General features: G+C 45.3%; 2 protein-coding genes across 5 annotated transcripts in view; one reads left to right on the forward strand and one right to left on the reverse strand.

Moving 5' to 3' along the window:
• Positions 1 to 17,233, forward strand: part of tbc1d12a (TBC1 domain family, member 12a) — a 30,135-nt gene extending 12,902 nt beyond the window's left edge. For all 3 annotated transcript variants that reach the window (XM_042065122.1, XM_042065120.1, XM_042065121.1), the window contains 11 exons: positions 3,225 to 3,346; positions 7,035 to 7,117; positions 7,714 to 7,831; positions 8,085 to 8,191; positions 9,501 to 9,581; positions 10,752 to 10,846; positions 11,012 to 11,083; positions 11,665 to 11,793; positions 13,448 to 13,557; positions 14,006 to 14,264; positions 15,862 to 17,233. In XM_042065122.1, coding sequence (XP_041921056.1) covers positions 3,225 to 3,346; positions 7,035 to 7,117; positions 7,714 to 7,831; positions 8,085 to 8,191; positions 9,501 to 9,581; positions 10,752 to 10,846; positions 11,012 to 11,083; positions 11,665 to 11,793; positions 13,448 to 13,557; positions 14,006 to 14,264; positions 15,862 to 15,933 — 1,248 coding nt within the window. In that variant the 3' untranslated portion in view covers positions 15,934 to 17,233. The remainder of the gene's footprint in view (positions 1 to 3,224; positions 3,347 to 7,034; positions 7,118 to 7,713; positions 7,832 to 8,084; positions 8,192 to 9,500; positions 9,582 to 10,751; positions 10,847 to 11,011; positions 11,084 to 11,664; positions 11,794 to 13,447; positions 13,558 to 14,005; positions 14,265 to 15,861) is intronic.
• Positions 17,234 to 17,905: 672 nt separating this feature from the next.
• LOC121684953 (1-phosphatidylinositol 4,5-bisphosphate phosphodiesterase epsilon-1-like) overlaps positions 17,906 to 27,500 on the reverse strand; it is a 101,893-nt gene continuing 92,298 nt past the window's right edge. For both annotated transcript variants that reach the window (XM_042065118.1, XM_042065119.1), the window contains 7 exons: positions 25,913 to 26,031; positions 25,309 to 25,437; positions 23,586 to 23,795; positions 23,035 to 23,199; positions 22,401 to 22,616; positions 21,767 to 21,884; positions 17,906 to 19,406 (listed from right to left, as the gene is read on the reverse strand). In XM_042065118.1, the coding sequence (XP_041921052.1) occupies positions 19,273 to 19,406; positions 21,767 to 21,884; positions 22,401 to 22,616; positions 23,035 to 23,199; positions 23,586 to 23,795; positions 25,309 to 25,437; positions 25,913 to 26,031 (1,091 nt within the window). In that variant the 3' untranslated portion in view covers positions 17,906 to 19,272. The remainder of the gene's footprint in view (positions 19,407 to 21,766; positions 21,885 to 22,400; positions 22,617 to 23,034; positions 23,200 to 23,585; positions 23,796 to 25,308; positions 25,438 to 25,912; positions 26,032 to 27,500) is intronic.

A 27,500-nucleotide genomic window follows, 5' to 3' on the forward strand; every position in this document is an offset into this window, starting at 1 on the left:
CACACACTAGGGCTGGGCGATATATCGATATAAAAGATATATCGATATATTTTAAAATGCGATATGGAATTAGACCATATCGTATATATCGATATAGTTCAAAAGTCGCAAAAAAACGCAAGCCGCTGACCGGAGCTCTCTGCACTGCTCCCCTCTCTGCACTGCTGTGAAGCTGCACGCTACTTTTCTCATATAAATATATTTATTTCAGAAAAAGATTGGCCTATTTTATTTTATAGGCTATTTTATTTAAGATATTTATTTTATTTAAATGTGCACCTTACGGATCTTTGATTTCAAAAAAGGCACTCCAGTTTTATGTTTACATTTTATTGTTATTTGAGTAGTGAGTTTTCAATAAAACTACTCATATTTGACTCATATTTGACTGAACCTTTGACTGAGGAATACTTTCTAATTTGAATAAAACTTGCGCGATAGCTATGCTCATCTCATCTGTGGATGCCTTCATGTTGTTCGTTGCGTCACCCGCCTCAAAACCCGCCTCAAAACCAACGCTGATTGGCCGTTCGTTTGGTGAACTGCTCCAAATTTGCTCTATCGGAAAGATGCCAGACTGATCTGCGAGTGGATACCTGAAGCTCGCGAGATCAGGATGGTCTCACGAGGCTAATGGACGATATGATGGTTGAAAGACATCCCGATGGGAAGTAACCATTGTGATGCCACGCCCCCACATGCCAGGCACTAATTCCTGCTGTAACAGGCTAAAACATAAAAAAACCTTCCATTGGATATGAAACTGAGCCTACTTTAAAGGCTGTCAGCCAAACAGTTATCATTTATTAGTCTACCGTCTTGTAAAATAAAAGACGTATTAGTCTACCGTCTTATTCAAAGAATTCCTGATTGTGAAGTGAATGTGTAATTGTCTCGCAGTAGGCCTATAGCCTACATTGAACGTAAAATATGAAGCCTAATGTTTTAGCAGAAAATAGTTCTAATGAATTATTATTGTTACGACTAGGACATTCTAGCGCTCTAATATTTTTGCGAGGCTACAGCACTGAAGCGCCAAAAGCGTCCTTCTCCTCCACGTTAAAATAAACCAATTCATTCGTTAGTTATAGGATCAGAAGGTAGCCTATGCGTCTTCCACTGTAAGGCTTGTAGGCTATTTCATGCATTTAGCAAAAGCCCCAGACAGCAGCGGAGTGCTAATCGGAATTCGTTATTTGTAAAAGTTTTATATAGCCTGGACGTTCCTCCACCCTCATAGTTGGCATGGCTGGTAGCCTAATAACGTGGGATGCATAGCATACTACTGAAGGTTTTAGACGAGTGACCGCGATAGTAGTCTTAAGTAGCTTTTTTGCTAGGCCCAGCGAAGGCTGGAAATGTGGAATATTCCGCTGCGCTGGTTGGTGCACACGCAAGTGTTCAGATTGATTGTCTAGCCGTCTTTTACAACGATTTTCTTGGAGCAGATCTTCCACACAACTTCGGTAGCCTGGTCAGTATGTCTCTTAGCTGTCCACTTCATCAGGCCATATAGCCTATTTAATATATTTTTTTTTTTATGTAGAAAATTATACATTTATTTCTGTACAGAATGCCAATTAAATGGACCTTACCCAACCATAACACATACACACACACACACACACACACCAGCATAGAGAGTAGGACTGGTACAGCACACACACACTCGCACACACACACACACACACACTCGCGCACACACACACACACACACACCAGTTCAGAGAGCAGGGCTGGTACAACACACACACACACACACACACACACACACCAGCACAGAGAGCAGGGCTGTTATTGTAGGCAGTAGGAAGGGGAGGACATTGTGTGAAGGCTTAACGCCCCATTAGTTTAGGCTCGTTTACACTACTCCATCCTGCAGCAGTTTTCCTACTTCCCTGACTGTGTGTGTGTGTGTGTGTGTGTGTGTGTGTGTGTGTGTGTGTGTGTGTGTGAGCTCCAAGAGCATATACTTATATAGGATTGTTTTGCGTTTGGAAAAATGAACCTCAGTTGGAGTACTGTAGATTTCCAGAGAACACTTTCTAAAGGAAATTACTTTGGTTTGTTACACACCACATCTGGGTGCCAAGACAAAGTGTGTGTGTCTGTGTGTGCCCAAAAAAAAAGGTGCATCTTAGTGAATGTGTAGATGAAATGTAGTTTACTGCGTTCCCTGCATTTAACATACGATGGTCACTTGGTGTTTCCATCAAATGAAATGTAGGCTAAATGCAGAGCATGACAGTGCAAGCAGATCGTTCCGCTTCTCCGACGACGGAATCCTGCTGAAGTCTGCGTCTCCCGCATTGACTTGCTGGTTTCACTTCCTGCTCCTAGAAGAACAGGGAAACAAAAGGAATCCTCCACACACACACACACACACACACACACACACACACACACAACATGCTTAGCGCAGCCACCTCTTCACCTAACCTGCCCATGACACCCATCTGATAAGGACCCCTGTCCACCTGTCTTTTCTCTGTGGGGCTGTTGGGGTCGGCCTGCTGGCTCTGTGGAGGCGTGTGATGGAAGTCACGCAAGTCAGCTGTTGCCCATTTGGCAGAGCAAGACAGAAATGTTCCGCTCTCTCTCTCTCTCTCTCTCTTTCTCTCTGTTTTCCACTCTCTCTCTCTCTCTGTCTCCCACTTTCTCTGTCTCCCACTCTCTCTCTCTCTCTCTCTCTCTCTCTGTCGGTGTCTCCCTCCCTCTTTCCCTCCCCTCTCTCTCACTCACACTCTCTCTCTCTCTCTGTCACACACACACACTTCTCTCTGTTTTCCTCTCTCTCTCTGTCGGTGTCTCCCTCCCTCCCTCTTGCCCTCCCCCCTCTCTCTCTCTCTCTCCCTCTCTCTCTCTCTCTCTCTCTCTCTCTCTCTCTCTCTGTCACACACACACACAGGGTGAGACTTAAACTTGGCCTGAAGGCCTTTCTTATCCTTCACACCCACTCTGTCCTCTGTAGTCTTCTTGTCTCCCTCCAGCCGTGCCCTGTCAAGTCTCTCTTCCTGTCTCCGACATACACACACACACACACACACACACACACACACACACACACATACATACTTGCATTGTCTGGTGGAAGTGTAGACGTGGATCTTGAGAGCTGGTCAGCTGCTTGACTCTTCTTTTTTCTTTTCTCTCCTCCTTTTTCCCCCCTCTTCTGGTGTTCTCTCCTCCTTTTTCCCCCCTCTTCTGGTGTTTTTTCCTCCAAGGAGCATGAGGCGAAGGCGGGGCAAACAGCTGGACCCCACCCCCAGAACCAGCCAATGAGGAGGAAGAACCTGGAGTTTGAGCCTACATCTACAACAGCCCTCATTCTGGAGGATAGGCCAGCGTAAGTCCTCTGTCCCTCTAAAACTACACTTCCCATGATGCATTTTTTGCTATCTGTGCTCTTCACCCTGTACCTCTGCTCTACAGATATCGAATGTTTCCATCATCAAGTCTGAGATCCAGTGCTGACTACTGTAGTGTGGAGCAATGTAACTGACGTTACTGCTTGTGTAATTAGCCAAAATGTGATGCATAGTTATTATTGATGAACTGGATGAATTTCTGAAATTAAGAAGTATTCTGGTAGCAGCACATAGGAAAGTAGCATATCTCTGCTTCGCCCGTTGCGGTGGGAACTTGCTTAATTTCCCTCTCACATTCAACACCGACCAAGCTAAACCTTTCTACACAAGGAAGAGGATCTGTGAACAATGTGGTCTTTGGAAGAATAATATGTGAGACGTCTCGAGGTAGACTCTAATAGAACAGGTGAGACGTCTCGAGGTAGACTCTAATAGAACAGGTCAGGAGTCTCGAGGTAGACTCTAATAGAACAGGCGAGACGTCTCGAGGTAGACTCTAATAGAACAGGTCAGGAGTCTCGAGGTAGACTCTAATAGAACAGGAGTCTCCAGGTAGACGCTCATAGATAAGGTGAGACGTCTCGAGGTAGACTCTAATAGAACAGGTGAGACGTCTCGAGGTAGACTCTAATAGAACAGGTGAGACGTCTCGAGGTAGACTCTAATAGAACAGGTCAGGAGTCTCGAGGTAGACTCTAATAGAACAGGTGAGACGTCTCGAGGTAGACTCTAATAGAACAGGTCAGGAGTCTCGAGGTAGACTCTAATAGAACAGGAGTCTCCAGGTAGACGCTCATAGATAAGGTGAGACGTCTCGAGGTAGACTCTAATAGAACAGGTGAGACGTCTCGAGGTAGACTCTAATAGAACAGGTGAGACGTCTCGAGGTAGACTCTCATAGAACAGGTGAGACGTCTCGAGGTAGACTCTAAGAATAGGTGAGGAGTCTTGAGGTGGACTCTAATAGAATAGGTGAGTAGTCTCGAGGTAGACTCTTAGAATATGTGAGCCGTTTTGAGGTAGACTCTAATAGAACAGGTGAGTAGCCTCGAGGTAGACTCTTAGAATGTGTGAGACGTCTCGAGGTAGACTCTTAGAATAGGTGAGGAGTCTCGAGGTAGAGGATCTGTGAACGGCGCCGTCTCTGGTAGAAGGGGTGAGAAGTGTCCAGACTCTGTTGATGCCTTGGTCTGTTCCAGGAGGATTTGTGCAGGAATGTGTCTCATGACGGTGCTGGCGGTCTGTCAGAGAGTGTTCAAGCCTGCGATTTTAAAGTCAACATTTACTCTTGGCTGTGGGCATTGCTTGTGTATGCCTGGACTCAGGGGAAGTGGACAGAACGAGAGAGTGATCGAGAGAGAGCGTGATAGATAGATAAAGAGAGAGAGTGATAGATAGATAAAGAGGTAGAGAGAGATTGAGATAGATAAAGAGGTAGAGAGAGATTGAGATAGAGATGTTGACGTAGAGAGATCGTGACCCCATGTGCACACAGTGCTTGTGCAGTGCGTGTTTAGATGAGGTGGTGGTTTATCTGCACGCTGTATCTAAGTATCTGTGAGCCTATTTACGTTTGTTTTTAAAATGCGTCTTGGGTGATCCGATCTCAAGTGGCCTGAGTACAAGTGGAAACGACCACCAAGACACATTGGGATTGGATCAGTGGCCTGAGTACAAGTGGAAACTAGTGTTGTCACGATACCAAAATTATGACTTCGATACGATACCTGCCATAAATATCACGATGCTCGATACTGAAATGATACTACGGCGAAATCCTAAGATATCTGGAAAAGAAAGGACTCATACCTCCTCCAAGTGTATTGAGTCATTTGTGTTGAATTCGGTGCACTTTTGTAGTGTGCAGGTCAATTCTGGGTTCTAAACTTCTAAAATTCCTACATAATTATTATTTTTTATAGTCAGTAAAATAGTAGGCCTACTTTGTGTGATTTAAGTCCTTTATTGTTTGTTATAGTTTATTTACATTGTGTTGTGTTTTAGCAATAAAGAAGCTTTAAATAGCCAAGCTAGGCTAGATCAAGGTCAGTGTTGAAATTACTGCATGCAAATCACTAAATGCTATGCAGAGGGGCCTAATCTTTAGGCCATCTGATGTACAGTATTGATGGGTTTCATCAGGTCCCTTTCCACAGGTGTATTAATCAAGCACCATGCAGTCTGCATTGATAATCAAGGTGCTTGATTTTATACACCTGTGGAAAGGGACCTGATGAAACCCATGAATAGGCTACCCTAGGCCTTCCCGTGTTCATGGGATTTCTTTGACAGTTGCAAAGGGAAAAATGTGAGGATGGTCTTCTTTGCGCCCATGTGTACAAGTACGACGTTCCAACCACTCAGGTCTTCGTCAGATAGGCCTACACCATTAGCCTACCTGTTGCAATATATCTGTGTGCATTCCTACATTACGTCTATTTCTTTGATAACATGATTTGCTACCACGTAACAATAAGCCGCTATTATTATTAGGACTCAACACGCTTTGGTGGTATTATATGCTGTGGGTTTTAATTAGCGCATTTCGGGTAGCCTATCCTACATCTGGGCAATAATTATTGAATAAATTGCAGTTTACATGCCATGCCAAATATTACCAGTAGTACTGACCGAACATGAAATAGATTGTTTGGTAGTGTTGGTAATGTTATTCTGGCGTGAACATTGCGCTTTCATCACGTTAGCACCCTATGATTACAGCTTGTTATGTCTCGTCAAAATGATTACAGCTCGTTATGTCTCGTCAAAATTCATTGATGAAGGAAGGTTCGCTTTATCCCAGAGAACCATAGTCGTTTCACTTAGGCTAGACTAAAACAGAATGGAAGAGAAGAACTTGGCACTAACCATGTAGTTGTGTTTTCTATAGCATATTTAACCTGTCGTTCTTTGAAAAATGTTGGGATATGTCTGCGAGGTGTTTAGCCAAGTTCCATGCGTAGCCTACTGCTTTTAAATGACTTTGAAACATATTTTACAAACGGGCCTCTGTGTACCTGATGGCTTGCCTTCACTATTCGCGATGTATCCGAAATAGTTCCAGATTTCACATCACCTTTTGTTTTATCCACCAGGCCGAGGACTGTCGGCAAAGAACTATGTTGACGTTGCTGTGCGCGCACTCACTCAGAGCTGCCTTGCTTGACACGCCCACTTGCCTAGATGCATGCAAGGAGCAGTGAGAGCAGCAGTTCACACAAACACAGAACGTTATTATTTTAATAAAGTATCGATTCTAAAAACGTCGGAAATCGTATCGTTTTTTGCGTGAAGGCATCGTGATACCTTTTTAGTATCGATACACCGTGCAACACTAGTGGAAACGACCACCAAGACACATTGTGATTGGATCAGTCAAACCACTTACTGATGTGATTCTGAGGAGTCCAAGACAAGACAGTTCTAATCAAAGATTCTAGAATGGAGCTCTGCTCTAGAATCTTTGTTTCTAATGACGTTGGCAGCAGCAGAGTCTAAAGAGGAGTGGTCACCAGCATTGCTGGCTGGGCTCCTTGGATATGCTGTGTGTAAATGGCGATTGTGTCTCGGCTGACCACTGGCGATCTGATCACCCAAGATCTAGAAACAACAGGGAACTTCTCAGTTTGCCTTTGGAGAACTTTATTGTTCCCATGTCCCTCTCAGGAACCTTCCGGCCAAGTCTATGGAGGAGGCCGAGAGACACCGGCAGGAGTATGAGGAGATGGTGGCGGGAGCCAAGAGGAGAGGTACACACACACACACACATACACACGTACACACACACACACGCACACACACACATCCACGTACACACACACACACACACACACACACACACACACACACACGTACACACATACACACGTACACACATACACACACACACACACACACACACACACACACACACACACACGTACACACGTACACACGTACACACGTACACACACACACACACATACACACGTACACACACACACACACGTACACACACACACATCCACGTACACACACACACACACACACACACACACACGCAGTTGCTCCATATGCACGCCACTAAGCCAAATTTCCCATAGTGCATTTGGGTCAATGAGATTGATGGTTGGCCTCTGGGCCATGTGTTTATTTGCACATGTTCTTTCTCTGTGTATGTAGTGTGTTGTTGGGTCTATTTTACAGATTTGCAACGAATGATATTGCGTTTATTGGTTACCACGCCGCTCCCCATAGCTTAGAATTGTATGTTTGAATTTGACCTTGAATGGAGCGTCCTTTAAAAGACTCAGCATTCTGTTGCCCCTTTTGCCCCTTTTGCCCCGCTCACCTGCTCGCTACTCAGAGCTGAAGGAGGCTCAGAGGAAGAAGAGGCAGATGAAGGAGCGCTTCAAGCAGGAGGAGAGCATCGCCGTCGCCATGGTGATCTGGAACACTGAGGTCCTGCCCAACTGGGAGAGCATGTGAGTCCGCTGGCTGCCCCGTCTCTATGGCCACCACTGCCCCGCGGCTACTAGAGACACATCTTTATGGCACACTGCCCTGGCCTGGACTATACCAGATGTGTTTATAATGAGGGATTTATATTGTGTCTGTTTGTGCATGTGTGTGTGTGTGCCTATGTTTGCGTCTGCTTGTCTGTCTGTGTCTGTGTGTGTCTGTGTGTGTGTGTGTCTGTGTCTGTGTCTGTCTGTGTGTGTGTGTGTGTGTGTGTAGGAGGAACACTCGGCGGGTGAGGGAGCTGTGGTGGCAGGGTCTCCCTCCGAGTGTCCGCGGCAAAGTCTGGGGACTCGCCATCGGCAACGAGCTCAACATCACTCCAGGTAGCCATGGCAACAGCTTTGTTAGTGTGTGATGTGAGCATTCGTACAGGTGACCATGGGCATATGTAAAAAAGGTAGTGTAGGAGATGGCCTACTGACCCATAATGCATCAACATTTATGTTTATGTATTGTACGACTTCACAATGCTAGTAGAACGCTCCATTGACTTGAATGCGATTTCCCAATGTTCTACAGTCAAATATATTCATGTAATTACCGCTGCAAACATATAATTACCGCTGTCAATGGCAACGGGTTTTGTGCTTCTGACATGTCTTTCTACGCAAGGACTGGAACTTCATTCAAAAGTGAAAGCAGACGGTTGATCAGCTGTGTTCTAAAGAATGTTTGATGCAAGTTCAGCGTGTGTTGCAAACTATTTGTTTCTCAGCAAAAGCAACAACGAAATGGTAACAAATAAATATAAAGTGACGCATTATGTGGAGTTTATTTTTTCGTTTTGGCAAGTATCCGTATAATAAGCGGCAAGTATCCGTATAATAAGCGGGACCGGTATGGAACGCCGGTCATTATCGGGGAAATCAGGGCAAAGCAGGACCCCGGTGCGCCGGTTCGCCCTGTCAGGACTTATTTTCCCGATAATGACCGGTGCTCTATACATTATCCCTTACGTGTATGGTGCTTAGCAGACATGACTTACAAAGACATCAATAAACCGTACATTAACATTAGAACGAACAGTTTAAAGTAAAGTCATAAAGCCTAAATACAAATCATTTAATTGAAAAAACACAATTTTAGTAATAGACTAAAATAAATGTAACAGAATAATATCAATAACCATAAACCTATACAAACCACAACTGGCAAAAGCCACACAAACAATTAGAGTGTTAGATACAAGTCAAGTCATCATACGCTCTTTGAAGATCCCAAAACTATCGCCAGATGAAGAGCATTAGGTAGATCATTCCCCCAGCGAGGGGTCAGAGGAAAAGAGTCTTGACTGACCAGAGTGAGAGATTTCTATTCATTCTGGCTACTATAGGAAGCCAAGGAAGAGTTAATACCAGAGGAGGTATATGTGTCGTCTTTGGGCAGCATCTCTCGGAGCACGGACCGTTTTATGAAAAGCACTTACTTTTGTTACTTCCCCACTCGTTACAATGTGAGTGCTCGATGATCTATTAGCGTCTCATTGGCTTAAGTTATATGGACATACCATGACTCCTCATCAGCTCACTCTCTCCCTGTGTGTATGTGGGTGTGTGGACTGTGTTTCTGTGTGTGTGTGTGTGTGTGTGTGTGGGTGGGTCTGTGTTTCTATGTGTGTGTGTGTGTGTTTAGAGCTTTATGAGATCTTTTTATCGAGAGCCAAAGAGAAATGGAGAAGCTTCAGTGAGACGAGCTCCGAGACCGACGTGGAAGGTGCGTTACCAGGGCAACCCTAGCATTGTCGTCACCGGCGGCGACTGTTGGGAAGGAATACCTAGGCCCTAACGAGCCCAAAATAGCCGCAGCTCTTAGCCGTCATCAGGTGTGACTCTGTGCGGTGGATAGGGCTGAACCCGTCCTTACTTTGACGGAGGCCACGATGATTCATGATGACTCATGAAGGCAAAGCTTTTACCGTGTTCAGAGTTAAAAGAGTTATTGATCTTTCGCTATTTGGATTCAGTTCAGTAATGCCGGTCATTTGTGGAAAGGTTTGGACTGTCCACATGGCATTAACAAGTGAGCATGGAGGATTGCATGCATGATGCTGGAAGATTACTGTGGAAAGATATACCATGCACTGCCTGGCCAAAAACAAGGTCACACACTCTAATATTTCGTTGGACCGCCTTTAGCTTTCCACAAGCTTCTGCAGTATATCACAACATTTAGCCTTTAGCTTTCCACAAGCTTCTGCAGTATATCACAACATTTATTTCTGTCCAGCATTGCATTCATTTTTCACCAAGATCTTGTATTGATGACGAGAGATTCGGACCACTGCACGGTCTTCTCCAGTACATCCCAAAGAGTCTCAGTGGGGTTAAGGTCTGGACTCTGGTGGCCAATCCATGTGTGAAAATTATGTCTTAACGCTCTCTGAATCACTCTTAGCACTCTCTGAATCACACTGGAATATGGCCATGCCATCAGGGAAGAACAAATCCATTGATGGATCCATTAACCTGGTCATATTAATATAATCAGCTGACCTCATTCTTTGGGCACATAACGTTGCTGAACCTAGACCTGACAAAGTGCAGCAAGCCCAGATCATAGCACTGCCCCCACAGGTACCTATTTACTTAGTTAAATCCAGGTGGTAACCTTTTTTTGGCCAGGCAGTGTATAACTTTCAACACTTCCAGAACATATATATTTATACCACCATATACAACATACACAGTTAATGTGGAGACCTTACCTGGGAATGATTAATTTCCTAACACTGTGCTTTAGTCAGTGAATTCTGTTTTATGTGTTTCTTAATGACTTTTGGCCTATGCAGTCTTTTTGGCATTAATTCTCATCCATTTGCATGCACACACTGCAGCTTATGAAAATGGGCATCATAATTAGCTTTGTTTTTTTCCTTTCCAACAGACTGCGGAGCGTCATTGGCAGACAGAGAGTCCAGTCTGGACCTAATCAAGTTGGACATCTCCAGAACATTTCCCTCCCTGTACATATTCCAGAAAGTGAGTCAGTCTGTGTGTATGTGTGTGTGTGTGCGTCTGTGTGTCTGTGTCTCTATTTGTATTTGTGTGTATGTTGGCTTTTGTGTGTCTGTTTGTGTGTGTGTGCGTGCGTGCGTGTGTGCGTGTGGACTGCCCTTGACTCTCTCCCTCTCCCCTGGTCTGTAGGGTGGGCCTTATCATGATCTCCTGCACAGTGTGTTGGGAGCATACACTTGCTACAGACCAGATGTGGGCTATGTAAGTTTCACAGCACATACACATGATGCTCTCTCTCTCTCTCTCTTTCCTCTCTCTTTTCTCTCATTCTTTCTTTCTCTTCTCTCTCTTTTCTCTCATTCTTTCTGTCTCTCTCTTCTCTCTTGCTCTCTCCTTTCTCTCATTCTTTCTCTCTCTCTTCTCATTCTCTCTTTCTTCTCACATTCTTTCTCTCTGTCTCTCTCTCTCATATAAATCCCATGAACAGCACATGTAATGAAACTCTTCACATTGGTGTCTCCACTGCCGTGTGTGGGTGTGATTAAAAGGAGCAGATAGTCTTTGTGTTCAGGGCCTTTGTGTTGCCCTCTCTGAGTAGGTATGCGAAAGCACATCAGATTGCTTTTCTACCGCAGGGGGTGGATTATACCTGTGGTGGCTGCATATTAAAATATCCTTGTTTATTTTAGATAATACCTAAGCATTGTGTGTGTGTTTGTGTGTTTTTGTGTGTTTTTGTGTGTTTGTGTGTGTGTGTGTGTGTGTGTGTGTGTGTGTGTGTGTGTGTGTGTGTGTGTGTGTGTGTGGTGTGTGTGTGTGTGTGTGTGTGTGTGTGTGTGTAGGTCCAGGGCATGTCCTTTATTGCTGCAGTGTTGATTCTGAATATGGAAGAGGCCGATGCCTTCATTGCCTTTGCCAACCTGCTCAACAAACCTTGTCAGATGGCCTTCTTCAGAGTGGACCACGACCTGGCAAGTACACACACACACACATCAAATACACTTTTCATCAGATACATACTCCAGGAGCACCCTCACATACCTTCACAAACAAAAACCAATCTACATACACACACACTTATAAAAACGTGTATACACACAGAGAGATGATGAACTAACCCTTTTTCTCACAACAGAGAGGGTTGAAGCGGAGTAATCAAGGATCTTTGGACACACTGCATTAACCCTTAGAACCCGATTGACGCAAAGTGCGTCAAAAAACACACCCTTTCTTCTATGTTACATTGCTCCGGAACTGTTCATCGCAGCGAGATAAAACCTTTATTGCGTGACAGCGCAGAAGTGGGGCTTTCCAACGAGACTACACACTTGTCTGTACGATCAAGTATGAAATTTTAAAAAAATCATGAAATTAAATCAAATTGCATCATATTTATAGTCTATACTTCTCTGCGTTCACCTGCGCACCCATTACTCTCGTTTGAATTACTCGCGAACCCGTGATCGCATAGATATGGCAAGCATATCAGATGAAAGAGGAGACACAGGGCTATCCATTGGTACCATGTATATCGATCCTTCTGGCTTATAAAAACAGACGAAGTGACTGCAAAAAATAACGTCATGTACACAAACCAACGCTGCACACCCATTACTCTCGTTTGAATTACTCGCGGACCCGTGATCGGATAGATATGCCACGCATGTCAGATGAAAGAGGAGACACAGAGCTATCATTTGATACCAAGTACATCCTTCTGGGTTATAAAACAGACGAGGTAACAGCAAGATAATAACTTCATATAGCTGGACTTACCCCACGTTTTTGTCTGTTTTTGTGGCAAAGCATGTTTATAATCCAATGCTATCGTGTGTTTCTCTATGACAAAGCATGTTTATAATCCGGTTTTGAGATCCTAGCAAATTCCTGCATGGCATCCAATTCAAGGCTCACATTGCATCCCAATTTGTTCCACAAAGAAACACCTTTTTTGCCTTTACTTGGTTCATGGCAATGCAGTAAAAAGTTGAGAATCATTATGAGTGCCTACACCATAAGCACACGCAGTCTAACAGGCAAACTCGGGTCAAGGCAGGTCAGATCAGTTCGTGTCACAGATATGGAGCGCAGAAAGGTCATTTTTCATCATTAAATAAAAAATGGCATTTATTTCCGTAAATCACACACCACATATTTCTGTAAATTGCTCAGCCCCAGAGTATCCCTCCAACATGGCCATTATATTGCCAGATTCAGGACAGTCTGCCCTACACACACATGAAATTCACGTAGAGCTACGAGCTTGCTGTGGTGAGATACATGTCAAAATATAAGATTTTTTATAATACGCTTTTTATATTTTAATTCTTTAAAAAATGCAATCAAAATAAAATCAATGCTAGTGCAGGATAGCCTAGACTCTGCTGAAAAAAACAATATATAATATGTATGTGTGGCACTTACAATGACCAGAATAAATCCTTATGAATAAAGGTAGTGAAAATCCCCTAAAAACAGCTTAGGGTTCTAAGGGTTAAGTGCTATTATCTAGTGTTCTTTATCTAGAGTGTGTCCCTGTGTGATCTTTGTACACACTGCATTAAGTGCTATTCTCCAGTGTTGTTTAGTTGATGAGTGTGTCCCTGCGTGTTTGTTTGGCTCTAGATGCTGAAATACTTTGCGGCGTTTGAGGTGTTCTTTGAAGAGAACCTGCCTCGTCTCTTTCAGCACTTCCAGAACAACAGCCTGACGCCAGATTTCTACCTGATCGACTGGTGAGAAGTGTGTGTGTGTGTGTGTGTGTGTGTGTGTGTGTGTGTGTGTGTGTGTGTGTGCGTATGTAAATAGGAGAGGGAGGGAGAGAGAGAGTGTAAGCATGTGTGAGAAGATGAGTCTGTTTGAGAGGGAGGGGGAGGGAGGGAGTAAAAGAGGGGGAGGGAGGGAGTGAGTGAAAAGAAAAAGAGAGGAAGGGAGGAGTGAACGAGAGGGAGGGAGTGAACGAGAGGGATGGAGTGAGTGAACGAGAGGGAGGGAGTGAAAGAGAGGGATGTCTGTAGACCTTTTAGTAGTGAGAGCATACAGCTCTAAATGGCCCTGGCCACATACACATATAGGAACTGTCCTTCCCCTGAACTTGTGTGTGTGTGAGCGAGAGAGTGACTAGATCAGCTTTCTATCTGTTGTTGGACTGGAATCAGAATCACCTTGTGTGCGTGTGTGCAGGATCTTTACGCTGTACAGTAAGTCCCTCCCTCTGGACGTGGCGTGTCGGGTGTGGGACGTGTTCTGTCGGGACGGGGAGGAGGCGCTGTTTCGTACGGGCCTGGGCATCTTGCGGCTCTACCAGGACGTGCTGCTCCAGATGGACTTCATCCACAGCGCCCAGTTCCTCTCACGCCTGCCTGACAACACGCCCGCACACACACTCTTCAACTGCATCGCCAACACACACATGCTCAGCAACAACCGCAGGTGGAATCAGGTGGGTGTGTTTTTTACACACACACACACACACACACACACACACACACACACACTTAATATGGGTTATTATCTAGGGGTGTCAAGATTTTGATTCTAAGTCGAAATCGATCAAAATTACATCTCAGTCTCGAACTTTGAACTCAAAGGTAGAATCGCCGATGTAGCCACACCCCCAATGTCACGTCCAGCATGTCACATCCAAGACGCAAAAACACACGTGCTGAGCTGCGGCGTCAACACTCCTCTAACTTTAGGGTGCCAGTAAAAAAAAAAAACACGTCAACCGAGCGAAATCGAAGACTCTCTTGCTGCTCTGAAATCACTGGTGTGGAAGTATTTTGTCGTTCATTCACGTCAATTAAGACTAACTTAGGCCTACTCAAGTGAAAAGATGATCTAGTTGCAGTCCAAAATTACTTTAAGGCATAAAATGCACATTGATAAGTACATATTCCATGGACACTAATCTTAGGTGCTGAACCAATGAAATTATCATTCTGTGTTGTTTCATTTCACTATGTTCACGTATATGTTTAATGTTTGTTCTGTTTACAACCTCGCCATTGGAACAGTTTCAAAATAAAAGCCCCCGAAACAGAATAGGAAAAGGCCCAAAAAAAGTAACCAACATAAGGAATGCATTAATAGTAATATTAAAAAAAAGATCAAAAATCTATTTGAAATGTGACTAAAATTAAAAAATTAAATCGAATCAAGGATTTGGAGAATTGAGACACCCCTATCTAAAATAATTTGTGTGAATATTTGTATATACACAACGTTGCTACACACACTGCATACACTCTTGTGTAATACGGTGAGAACAAGGCTGTGAGCACCTGTCTCCATCCCTGCCACTCTCCCCTTATCTGATGTTGGCCAATATCTTTTTAGAAAATGTGTAGAGTAACTATGGTAACAGTCTGAGCCATTTCTCAGGAGGGCTCTGAAAACATAAACAAGAGAAGTGCTGTTTATTTACCCTCAGTGCATCTCTGCTGGAGCATGACCAGTCTCTCTACTGCCACCTTGTGGCTGGTTTGTGAAATTGCACCCCGTGTCCCCGCTGAATGTCCCCTATGCCAAGTGGTCTCAAGGGTGTTGTCTGAGAAGCGTAAAGAGCCAAAAGAAACAATGGGAGGTGATGGTGAGATGCTTACTGTGGCTCTCCGTGTGGGTGTTTGGTCTCAAGGGTGTGGGCTGGAGTGTGGAGAGGGCCGATGGATGATCTGAGACGAGGACTGCGCCACGTTTTATCACATGCTGTATATCCTGATTATTCATCTATATTGTCATTTTTCATATCGCAGTATTACAAGTATAGGTCCATGATGTTGTTTGTGTCTGAGACTCTTGTTTTGTCTGTGTGCTGTGTCTGTGTGTGCCCCTTGCTGTGTCTGTGACCCTTGCTGTGTCTGTGTGTGCCCCTTGCTGTGTCTGTGACCCTTGCTGTGTCTGTGTGTGACACTTGCTGTGTCTGTGTGTGCCCCTTGCTGTGTCTGTGTGTGACACTTGCTGTGTCTGTGTGTGACCCTTGCTGTGTCTGTGACCCTTGCTGTGTCTGTGTTTGACCCTTGCTGTGTCTGTGTGTGCAGGTGTTTGCAGCTCTGATGAAGGACGGGAGCAGTGTTGCAGACCGCAACAACAGCCCGGCCCTGAGGAGATGAAGCCTGATGGTGGTTTCACACACACACACACCTGAGTCTCTCTCTCTCTCACACACACACACCTGAGTCTCTCTCTCTCACACACACACACACACCTGAGTCTCTCTCTCTCTCTCTCTCTCTCTGTCTCTCTCACACACACATACACACACACACACACACACACACACATACACCTGAGCGAGCAGGAGGAGACCAGTGGAGCCTGGAGTCTTCTGGCACCTTCTTCAGTATTTCAAAAGGTTTCAGTCCTCTGTGTGTGTGTGTGTGTGTGTATGTCTTTGTATGTGCGCATGTGTGTGAGGGAGAGCATGAAAGATGGCTGCGGTGTGTTAAAGAAAGACAAATAAGTGTGTGTTTGTGTGTGTGAGACCCAGGTAGCGTTTGACTGTCGTGGCCCCTGGACCTCTGAGCCTTAAACCCCAGCCTGGCGCTTGCTCAGAAGACCCCCTTTCTGCCAGGAACAGAGACTGCTGTGGGACCCACTCCATGCAACACAACATGTGCCACTATACTCATTACACATATACAGGGGGACTGCATGCACACACACACACACACACACACACACACTCCACTCAAACCAGCCCATTAGGGTTCAGTGCCAATGTTTGTGCTTCGTAAAGCAAGTCTGAGCTTGCTATTAGACGCAGCACTGCTATACATTGCTTTTGTATCTGTGTGGAAGACTTCTGCTCTGTCCTACGTATGCGTATGCGTTGCGTGAATTGAGGAAGTTAGTGTGTGTGTGCTTTTTGGCTGTTCTTGAGGAACAGCTATATTAATGAGGCTGCTACCTTAGGCCTTTTTCTGACCCCCCCCCCCCCCTTTTTTTTCTTGGACACTCCAAAGTTTGAGCAAACTCATGAGTTTAAAGACATTACAGAACAAGTGCAATAGTGCGGCCTAGACGTACAGATTGTGCTGGCCAGACATGCGGTCAGCCCAGCTACATAACAGACCTGCCATCACTTGCAGTCCATGACGTCATGGCACTGTAAGTAGTGGAGAGACCTACGTTATGCATTCAGTCAGCCGTCTCCAGTTATTTACAAACAGGACTGTTTTTGTTTGTTTGTTTGTTTGTTTGTTTGTTTGTTTGTTTTGAATTCATGGTCGCTGTGTGTGTAGATTATTTCTGTTAAACCTTTTATTTAAAGTTGTATAATTCTTTTTTTGTATTTTAATTTAAGCCTGAATCATTTAGCCAGTTTTTTTCTATATCTTACTTTTTTTTAATTTCAAAACTCACTACTGTACAGTTTTCTTACATTCTACTGGTAATGTATATGTATATATACATATATATATATAAATAGATATATATATATGTATATATATATGTATGTATACATATATATATATATATATAAAAATTGTGAAATGAATTCTTAGGCTACTTGTCTAAATGTGTAAATATATCTCAATAACAAGGTACTGTTGCACGTGTGTTCATTTTTGTACCTTTTTAAAACCAACAGAATAATCAAACATAAACATTTTGTTTACACTCATCCTAATGGAAATAAAAGCTTATGTGCTATACATTTTCAATGATATTACCATATATGTTCTATATTTCATTATTCTCAAGAGTCTGTAGTGCATTCATATCTTTAGCTTTTAAAATAGTTCCTGTTTTATTCTATGGAGTTACATGTCAGACAGCCTTTCCTAGAAGCCTGCACAAGCTACCTCTGCAGTTGACTTTCCGTAACATGGTCTAGGGGACTTTAAAACCAAGTCCACAACAGGGGAAGAACCCAAAATGTGGTCTTTGTGTTGACGTGCACCGAGGAGACTCTTATTTACTTGAAGACGTTTGTATAAACAAAGACAGGCCAGATTGTTTTTTTTGTCAAAAAGTTGCACAGATCACACAAGCAGCGAGCAAATACACAACGGATTACGCCCGTTGTGACCCAGTGATACTACTGGAGAGGAGGAGAAATGAATAGTCAGACAGATAATCTGTCACGAAGTCACAACTGTATTGGATGATATAGAATCATTACTTCAGAAAACGTTACTTCTAAATAATGTGATGATAATCCCTTGTTTACTGACATGTCTATGATTATTTTACATCATCAACCATGACATCAAGGTGTGTGTTTTACCAAAACGATCCACTCAATATTGACACATTCAGAAATCATGTAATGTAATACTGTATCAGACAGCACCCTGCAAATTTGACATGTTTTATGCATGTGTGCTCCATCCATGTATAAAAGCTGGTTTGCACAGTCGAATCATCTCTCAAATGAAAGCATTCATATTCATCAATAGGTCAACATCAGTAGCGTATTAGCTTTCACCAGTCACTGCTCTGTACACAGTGATTCCTCTTATTGACATCCATATGCAGAAAGATCTTCACAAAGCTAATAGTACAAAGACAATCCATCTGAACTGCAACATGTTAAAATAGTACATTTTGTTTAGCTGAAAGGAACAGTTATGATTTAACTGATATCAACAATCAACACTTTAAAATACAAATACATCACAGAACCACATTAAGGTTGGTTTTTTTTCTACAAATAAATTAAAAAAGGAAAACAAACTTACAAAATATATGTACAGGTTCAAATATACAACTTCAGTTATGTTGCCTCATGGCCAACATGAATACAACATCTGTCAATAATATATAACAATAAAATTACTGTGCATTATATATAACATAACACTACATTACAAACATGATGTGGCATAGCAGTTCATCTCTAACTTGACCGGCACTCTGATACGACTGCACTGCTGAAAGTTCCTGTTGCCTTAGAGACCTATAGGACTATCTTGTGCAAAACACACACTCACACATACAGCAGACACTATAAGCACTGCTCTTATCACCGTCATCACCAACACTTTAGCAAAGGCGCAACTAAGAAAATAACCAATCCACTTATAATTGCATACTGAATAAAACTCAGTACTGTCTGGTTTTTAGACTCTGATATACTGAGCAGCTGATGGCTTCAAGAAGAGAACCAGCAACCAGCAGCAGCTGGCAAGTCCAGCTCTAGCTCCAGATGCCTAGTCAGCTGATGACTGGGCAGGGACGATCTCTCCAGTCAGGGCAGAGGGCAAAGCACATCTCTCATAGAGTTTCTCTTCTCACAGGATGCGTGTCTGTGTGTGTGTGTGTGTGTGTGTGTGTCTGGAGGGCAGGTGGATGTTAAGGTGCTGCAGGTGCCTGGGTCTGTCTGTATCCATGCCTCTCCTCAAGGGTGGTACACACACACACACACACCTGTTTGCCTGGCACAGAGGGAGCTCAACACGGAGGACGTGTGCATGTGTGTGTGTGTTTGTATCGCAGGCTCCATTTCATTTGTGGACCTTCCAGTTCCACAAGACAGGGAGGGGCCAAGAGGGGGAGGAGAGGGTGTGGTCGAACAACACTCTCTCCACCCCGTGTCTGTTGTCAGCCAACCACGTCTTCAGGCCCTCTGACAGACTTCCTGTAGCCAGAGGGGAAACACAAACACACACACACATCAGCACACAACCAGAGCAGGTGGGGAAGTGAAGCACGTCAGGTTCTGCACACGCTCTAGAGATGCACACAATGCCTAAAAAACACTCTTAGAGGAGCCTTTGAATCTTTGAAAATATGATTTAAAGTTGTTAAATCTGTCTCATTAGAAAAGGTCTATTGTATGTGCACATATTAAAAATAATGAAAAGGTTTAATCACACATGCAGACCAATTTTATGGGTAGATCACCATCAAACCAAGCACTTAAACCAATTCAATCAACTAGGAGAGCAACCATGTAGCTAAAGCAAAACATGCTAATATTAGCATTCATGTTTCACAGTCGCATACACTTTAGCATTAGCATCACTGTAAATGAATCCTTTCTTAGAGGCAATTTAAAGAAAACCACCACAACTCAAGGTGCACACTTTTATGGTCAGTTTTCTGAGAAGAACACAGATGCTATCGTGTCTTGTGTATTTGTAAAATAGTCTGTGTGTAGCGTCCTTAGAAGAACACAGATTCTACACTTGTTTTGTGTATTTGTGAAATAGTCTGTGTGTAGCGTCCTTAGAAGAACACAGATTCTACACTTGTTTTGTGTATTTGTGAAATAGTCTGTGTAGCGTCCTTGTTAATCAGCTCTGATAAAGAGCGTAAGGAAACGCTTCTGATAAGAGGGGTAGGATGCGTTCATGAGATCACGCTCACACACACACACACACACACACACCTGAGTCTCTCTCTCTCACACACACACACCTGAGTCTGGGGAAAGTGGAATTTTGGTTAGAGGTCACTGTACACATCCCAGGTGCAGGACAACAAAACTGTCAAGAAAAACGTGAAAAATCCGCACACTTCTTCATTCTTTCCTTTCTTGTGTTTTATTTTGTTTATTTTTATTTTTTATTTTGTTTTATTCATGCTTGGCTTGCATGAAGAAGTCTGTGGACTTTTAAAAAGTAGCATGACGGTGAAGAACAGTGAATCAGTGATAAACACTCATTTGAAAAAACACCACTGAATTATGTGGGAAATCACCGCATTGCAAAGAGTGCTTCCTGTTCATTCTCTATGTTGCTTCATGACTACGCAGCAGAATGGATACAATGACCAATACCTTACAGTCTTAGTGGGATCAGACTGATTTTGTTTTCATTATTTTTCACATTTATTTTGTGTTTTTGCATGTATTACGACTGTATGAGTGTGTGTGTATGTGTGTAAATTTACGAGGAGCGGAAACGGAAACGAAAACAAAATGGTCTTCAACTGTTCCGAAACAGAAACGTTATTCTGAAATCCACAAAACCGGTTAATAACGTTTTTTTTAGTTCTCTATATATTTTATAAAATTTCACAAAAGCATATCCTATGTCAGGGAGACTATTTCCGGTTGTGCGAAAAACAAGCCCGCATCTACACTGTTAATGTGAGCTTCGGATCTTAGGCCAGCTCGTAGCGTAGGCTACTGAAACTGATTTGGAAATTGTTTGTAGCCTGTGCGTAATAGCCTATTTTGCCTGTCCACGCCTTGTCGTTTTAAAGTCGGGATTTGAAATGTTTGCACAATTATAGCCTATTCTATGTAGAAGAGTTAAACGGGAAATTTGAGATAAGCCTTGTCAGCAACAGACAGGTTCGTTTATAAACAGGGTTGGAATTATAGCGCAAGCCTTTGAAGATCTCCATATGGATAAAACTTAGGCTACAACCAGGTAAGGAGTTTAGCACGTATACAGAAATATTTTTGATAGGCATAGGTTAGGCCTACAGTAAGTCTGTAGGCTATGGGATGGATAGCCCATCTGAATGTTTTTGGATGCCGCCTGTGATTTATTATTTTTGGGCATAGCTATGGTATAGGCTAAATCAAGGGGAAATAATGAGTACGTCTATTCTAAGGTAAAGTCCACAAAAATAGACTTGATAGGCCTGCCAAACACTGCCGGAACTTTAAGAACGAACGATATTTTGCGTTCCGAACCGGTTCAGGACCGATATGTTGGTGGCGGAACGCATGCAAGAACGAAAACGTTAAACATAGGCCTACCTGAACCGTTCGGAACGGAACGTTTAAAAAATAATTTCGTTTTCAAGCCCTGATATATAGAGAGAGAGAGAGAGAGAGAGATAGAGAGCATGTGTGTATTAGTTGTTAGTTACCATACCTGTGGCTGGGGGCGGAGACCGTGTGTTCACTCCAAACGCACGCGTGCATGCGCATGTCCACACACACACACACACACACACACACACACACACGGCTGTGCGCTCCGCGCGCTCACTCCCAGGTCTCTGTGAGGTGGAGGCAGCATGCGGCGCGCTCCTCCTTACTGTGGCTCAGCTCCAGGCCTCCAGCCTGCGCCCCCATCCACACGCCACGACTGCGCCCGGTCAGACGCTTCAGCTCGCCCGCTAGAGACAGGCCTCGCCGCCGCTCGTCACGCACCGTCTGCACACACGCACACACACACACGCACGCACGCACGCACGCACGCACGCACGCGCACGCACGCACGCACACGCACACACACGCACGCACGCACACACACACACGCACACACACGCACGCACGCACACACGCGCACACACGCACACACACATACGCACAAACACACCCACACACACGAACACACACACACACACACACACACACAGGCACAAAACACCATGGTGTGAATAGCTGTAGTGTGTGAAGTAATGGAACTATGAGGTGAAATGTTTTATTAAAGAAAGAGGCGAGAGAGAGAGAAAGAAAGAAAGAAAGAAAGAAAGAAAGAAAGAAAGAGAAAAACTCTAATGCACTTTACCAACGTGCCAATGAAGCACATGTTTGAATTGAATTTGAAAAAATAACTAACTGTATATATAAGAGAGAGTCTGCAACCACAACATATCATGCTTTATTTATGTGTGTTGTGGTTGCAAACTCTCTCTTATATATACACACAAACACACACACACCTACCTGCACCTGCTCCTTCAGTTTAAGGATGAACTTGCCGGCGCCCTTCCAGCGGCTCTGGGCCTGGAACACACACTCGTTCTCACACAGCACCCGCTGCACCGACTTGGGTGGGGCCCTCCAGCCCGGCGTCTCCTTGGCAACCTCCTCCATCAGCACGTAGCTACTGGGGTCGGGTGGAGACAGGGTGCCACTGGAGTGCTTGCTTTTACTCAGAGTCTGGAGGTGTGTGTGCAAGATGAACAATGTCACACAACCAATATGCATCATATAAGGGTCATTCCGTGTCAAATCTGACAAAATCCAGAAACAGACAAAATCCAGGAAAATGGTTGCTGCACAGTCTCAGATTTTGCTCAAAGTTTGTTTAGGTAATATTTAGGTCCCAAAACTAAGACCTGTAAAATATTTTTGTTAAATGTTTTCTTTTCACCCTTGACTTTGTATAATTGTTCCACTCTCAGAAATGCCTTATTTTGGAGGCCATGTTTGGGCATTAATATCTTGAAAAGTATCATTCCTAGCCTGCCCAAACGTTGTAGGATGGAAGACAGACATGTTCTTGGTATGATTGAACCATTAAAAGTTAGTACTGCATGGCCATTAGTTTTATATGAGGGCCTAGATACGGATGTACCTGGTGAATGATGTCCTGCGCCGTGCTGTGACGCGTGGCTTTGATGACCGTGCGCGGCTGCTCAGGAGAGACGTCATGAACATGGACCAGGAAGGAGTCCTCATCCGTGACTGCGCTGCTGAGATCCTCTGCTCCCTCAGGGACTGGACTCCTCTCTGGCAGACTCTACACACAGGGACACACAAGGAGCTGAAACACTCCTGGTCCACACCAAAGATGCTTCTGACCAGTAAAACAAGAACAGCTGGAGCTGAAACACTCCTGGTCAACGGCAAAGATGCTTCTGACCAGTAAAACAAGAACAGCTGGAGGTGTCTCTTCTATTTGTATAATGGTGGAACAAACACATCATTTTTTTTAGGCTCACATGGAGTTGTACAAAAATATCATGCAGTAAGTACAATATACCAGCAGGTGGAGCTCCAGGGAAAGACAATTTAATCACTACAGGAAACCATGCAAGTTTAATCCAATTGTGCACGATACACTTTTGGCCAATTAAAAGGAGCTTCTTAGGGCAATTAAAAGGGCAATACAAGCCCAAAACGCACCTCCTCTTTGGTCTTGAGGCACAGCCGGGCGAGGTATCCCTCCTCAGGGTTCCAGCTGTTGAGCACCTTGAGCACTTCCTCCTCGGGCCCCAGGACTCTCTGTAGCGAGGGCTTCCCCCGCGCCTCCCCTCGGTCCCCTCGCTCCCGCGTCAGCGCCTGCCTCTCCTCCAGCAGGAACACGTCAGAGGGAGGGGAGCAGGAGGACAGGAGCTGAGGAGGGACACACTGGCACAGTCAGGAGGAGAGACGGAGTAGGTCAGGAGGAGTAGAAGGAGGAGCGACGGAGCAGGAGGAGAGAGCAGAGGCAGGAGGAGAGAGTAGAGGCAGGAGGAGAGAGCAGAGGCAGGAGGAGCAGGAGTAGAGGCAGGAGTAGAGAGCAGAGGCAGGAGGAGCAGGAGTAGAGGCAGGAGTAGAGAGCAGAGGCAGGAGGAGAGAGCAGAGGCAGGAGGAGAGAGCAGAGCAGGAGTAGAGGCAGGAGGAGCAGAGGCAGGAGGAGAGAGTAGAGGCAGGAGGAGAGAGCAGAGGCAGGAGGAGAGAGCAGAGGCAGGAGGAGCAGGAGTAGAGGCAGGAGTAGAGAGCAGAGGCAGGAGGAGCAGGAGTAGAGGCAGGAGTAGAGAGCAGAGGCAGGAGGAGAGAGCAGAGGCAGGAGGAGAGAGCAGAGCAGGAGTAGAGGCAGGAGGAGCAGAGGCAGGAGTAGAGAGCAGAGGCAGGAGGAGCAGGAGTAGAGGCAGGAGTAGAGAGCAGAGGCAGGAGTAGAGAGTAGAGGCAGGAGGAGAGAGCAGAGGCAGGAGGAGAGAGCAGAGGCAGGAGGAGCAGGAGTAGAGGCAGGAGTAGAGAGCAGAGGCAGGAGGAGAGAGTAAAGGCAGGAGGAGAGAGTAGAGGCAGGAGGAGCAGGAGTAGAGGCAGGAGTAGAGAGCAGAGGCAGGAGGAGAGAGCAGAGCAGGAGTAGAGGCAGGAGGAGCAGAGGCAGGAGGAGAGAGCAGAGGCAGGAGGAGAGAGCAGAGGCAGGAGGAGAGAGTAGAGGCAGGAGGAGCAGAGGCAGGATGAGAGAGTAGAGGCAGGAAGAGCAGGATTAGAGGCAGGAGGAGCAGAGGCAGGAGTAGAGAGTAGAGGCAGGAGGAGAGAGCAGAGCAGGAGGAGAGAGTAGAGGCAGGAGGAGCAGGAGTAGAGGCAGGAGGAGCAGAGGCAGGAGTAGAGAGTAGAGGCAGGAGGAGAGAGTAGAGGCAGGAGGAGTAGAAGCAAGGAAGAGCAGTTAGTAGGTCCAGGTGCAAGGAGGAACAGGTGGATCAGAAAGAAGAGGAACAGGAGAGCAAGGAAGAGCAGGTGACTGAGGAAGAGCAAGAGGGTGAGAAGGAGTAGAGTCAGGAGGAGAAGTCAGGAGGAGGACAGTGAAGAGCAGAGGCAGAGTTAGGAGCAGGAGAGTGAGGAGAACCAGGAGGATCTTAGTGAGGAGGAGCAGGAGCGTGAGGAGGAGTGGGAGAGTGAGGAAGAGCAACAGTCAGTAGGAGTAGAGTCAGGATGGAGTGAGGAGCAGGAGCATGAGACGGAGTGGGAGGGGCATGTGGATGAGTAGGAGGGGCATGTGGGGAAGTGGGAGGAGCATGCTGGGAAACGGGAGGGGCGTTTGGGGAGTGGGAGGAGCATGAGAATGAGGAGGAGCAGGAGCAGCAGCGTCAGGAGGAGCAGTTCTATGAGAAGCAGAGTGAGGTTCTAGTGTTCTTACTTTGCCGATGAGCTGTGAGACCGTGGTCCTCTCGTTCACACACACCACCGTGAAGGGCTCCGGGCCCGGGGCCCCGTGCACCGTCACCTTGTGCTGCGCCGCCGCCCGCCGCTCCTCCGTACTGAACAGCTGCACCGGGAGACGAGGCGAGATCAGATCACACCGGGGAGACACGTCGGCCACGGTGTGGGGGGACACACAGTGGACACACAGAGGACACACAGAGGACACACAGTGGACACACAGAGTACACGCCAGCCATGTGTGCCAGGGAGTGTGGATATTTTCAACGCCTGAGTTCACATGAGTGAGTCCTTCTAGTACAGTGGCTGGCGCTAATTATGGTGGTCTGTTGGGCTAATGGTACATCAATGTATGTGTGTGTGTGTGCGCTGTGTGTGTGTGTGTGTGTGTGTGTGTGCGCTGTGTGTGTGTGTGTGTGGGTGTGCTGTGTGTTTGTGTGTGTGTGTGTGTGTGTGTGTGTGTGTGTGTGTGCTGTGTGTGTGTGTGTGTGTGTGTGTGTGTGTGTGTGTGTGTGTGTGTGTGTGTGTGTGTGCGCGCACTGTGTGTGTGTGTGTGTGTGTGTGTGTGTGCTTTGACTGACCCAGGAGGCTGGTAGGGTGTTGCCGGTTGTGTTTTCGTCGGCCCTGCGGCTGTAGATGAAGAGGCTGGAGATCTCCAGGGGCTCATTATGTTGGTTCCTCAGCTGGAGGTGTCTGTAGCCTGGGAACACACACACACACACACACACACAAAACACAACATTTTTCTTGAATTTGTGTCTACATTGAGTGATTGTTCCCAACCCATTTGAAAACGACACGCTCACTCAGATGCAGTGAGGAGACTGAAACACAGATCAGCATCACCACCACTGTTCTCAGAGCTAACGGTGTTTCAGCATCACCACCACTGTTCTCAGAGCTAACGGTGCTTCACCATCACCACCACTGTTCTCCGAGCTAACGGTGTTTCACTATCACCACCACTGTTCTCAGAGCTAACGGTGCTTCTGTTGGTGTTCTCAAAGCAAGTCTGCAGACTTCTCATTTTAGACCATGAAGTCCTCCTTACTACTTTTGTAAGTTTGGTTTTATTTAAAGGTGCTCTAAGCGATGGCATGAGTTTTTTAGGCTAAAACATTTTGTCACTTACTGCAAACATCACCTAACCAACCGCTAGCTGTCTGTGTCCTGAATACACTGTAAAAAAAAACGCGATCTCTGTGGACAGCCCAGGCTCCAAAAACGGCAACAAAAACAACCTGGGCAAACCTAGCCCATAAAAACATAACAAACTGTTCCAGCAAATCACAGACGAGATGCGCGTTTAGGAGAGTTTCAATTGCACGGGAGCAGCACGGGAGGGAGGGGGAGGAAGTAGCGAGCTAGCTCTCTGTTTTGTTTGAAAGTCAACAGAAGTGATGTTACCCAACATCGCTTAGAGTACCTTTAAATATAACTACACTTAAAGGTAAACTATGCAGTATTGACAATTTCCTTACTGTTTTCTCGTTTTTTGCTTCTTTTTACTGGCTCCGTCATGACGAATGTCTGAGAAACTCCATCGCTACCTTGTTCTAGCCGGTGCCTGGCGTGTGTGTGTATTTGAATGCAGTAAAGCAATTTGTTACACTCGTTATACTTCCTGACACTAAGGCCGCCGGCCCAAAGCTGCAAAGGTGGTTTTTCCGCTCACAGGCGCTGGGGGAAGTGAGACGGCCACCGTTCAACCCGAAAAAAAGTCATATAACCATTCCAATGAGTCTGAAGCTGTTAAATGAAGGTAAATTAAGCTAAAAAACTTGCATATTAAGCTAAAAAACCTGCATACCTTTAACCCCATGGCTGAAATGGGACTTTGACTAATCCCTGCAGAAGGGTCCATCCCCATAAGGGCTGTGGTCCCTGACACTGGGCATCAGCATGGAAACAGCAAAGCCAGCATATCACACACAGCTTGTGAGGTGCTTGCCCCAGACATATTTTATAATTATGCCCAAGTATGCGAGGCGTGTTTGGGTTTCATCAGTGTCCCCATGCAAAACAAACACGGTGGCCCGACCAAATTCACCATGTCCGTGTGAACGTCTCTCGTGGTCCTTCCGACTGCTCTACAAGGCCACTGCATGGTGGACAGGACCCTGATTGGGCCGTGGTGGGCAAACATTTGGGTTTCCCCCAGCAGTCTTG

The sequence above is a fragment of the Alosa sapidissima genome, chromosome 16 (genome assembly GCF_018492685.1).
Source record: "Alosa sapidissima isolate fAloSap1 chromosome 16, fAloSap1.pri, whole genome shotgun sequence".
Classification (NCBI taxonomy): domain Eukaryota; kingdom Metazoa; phylum Chordata; class Actinopteri; order Clupeiformes; family Clupeidae; genus Alosa; species Alosa sapidissima.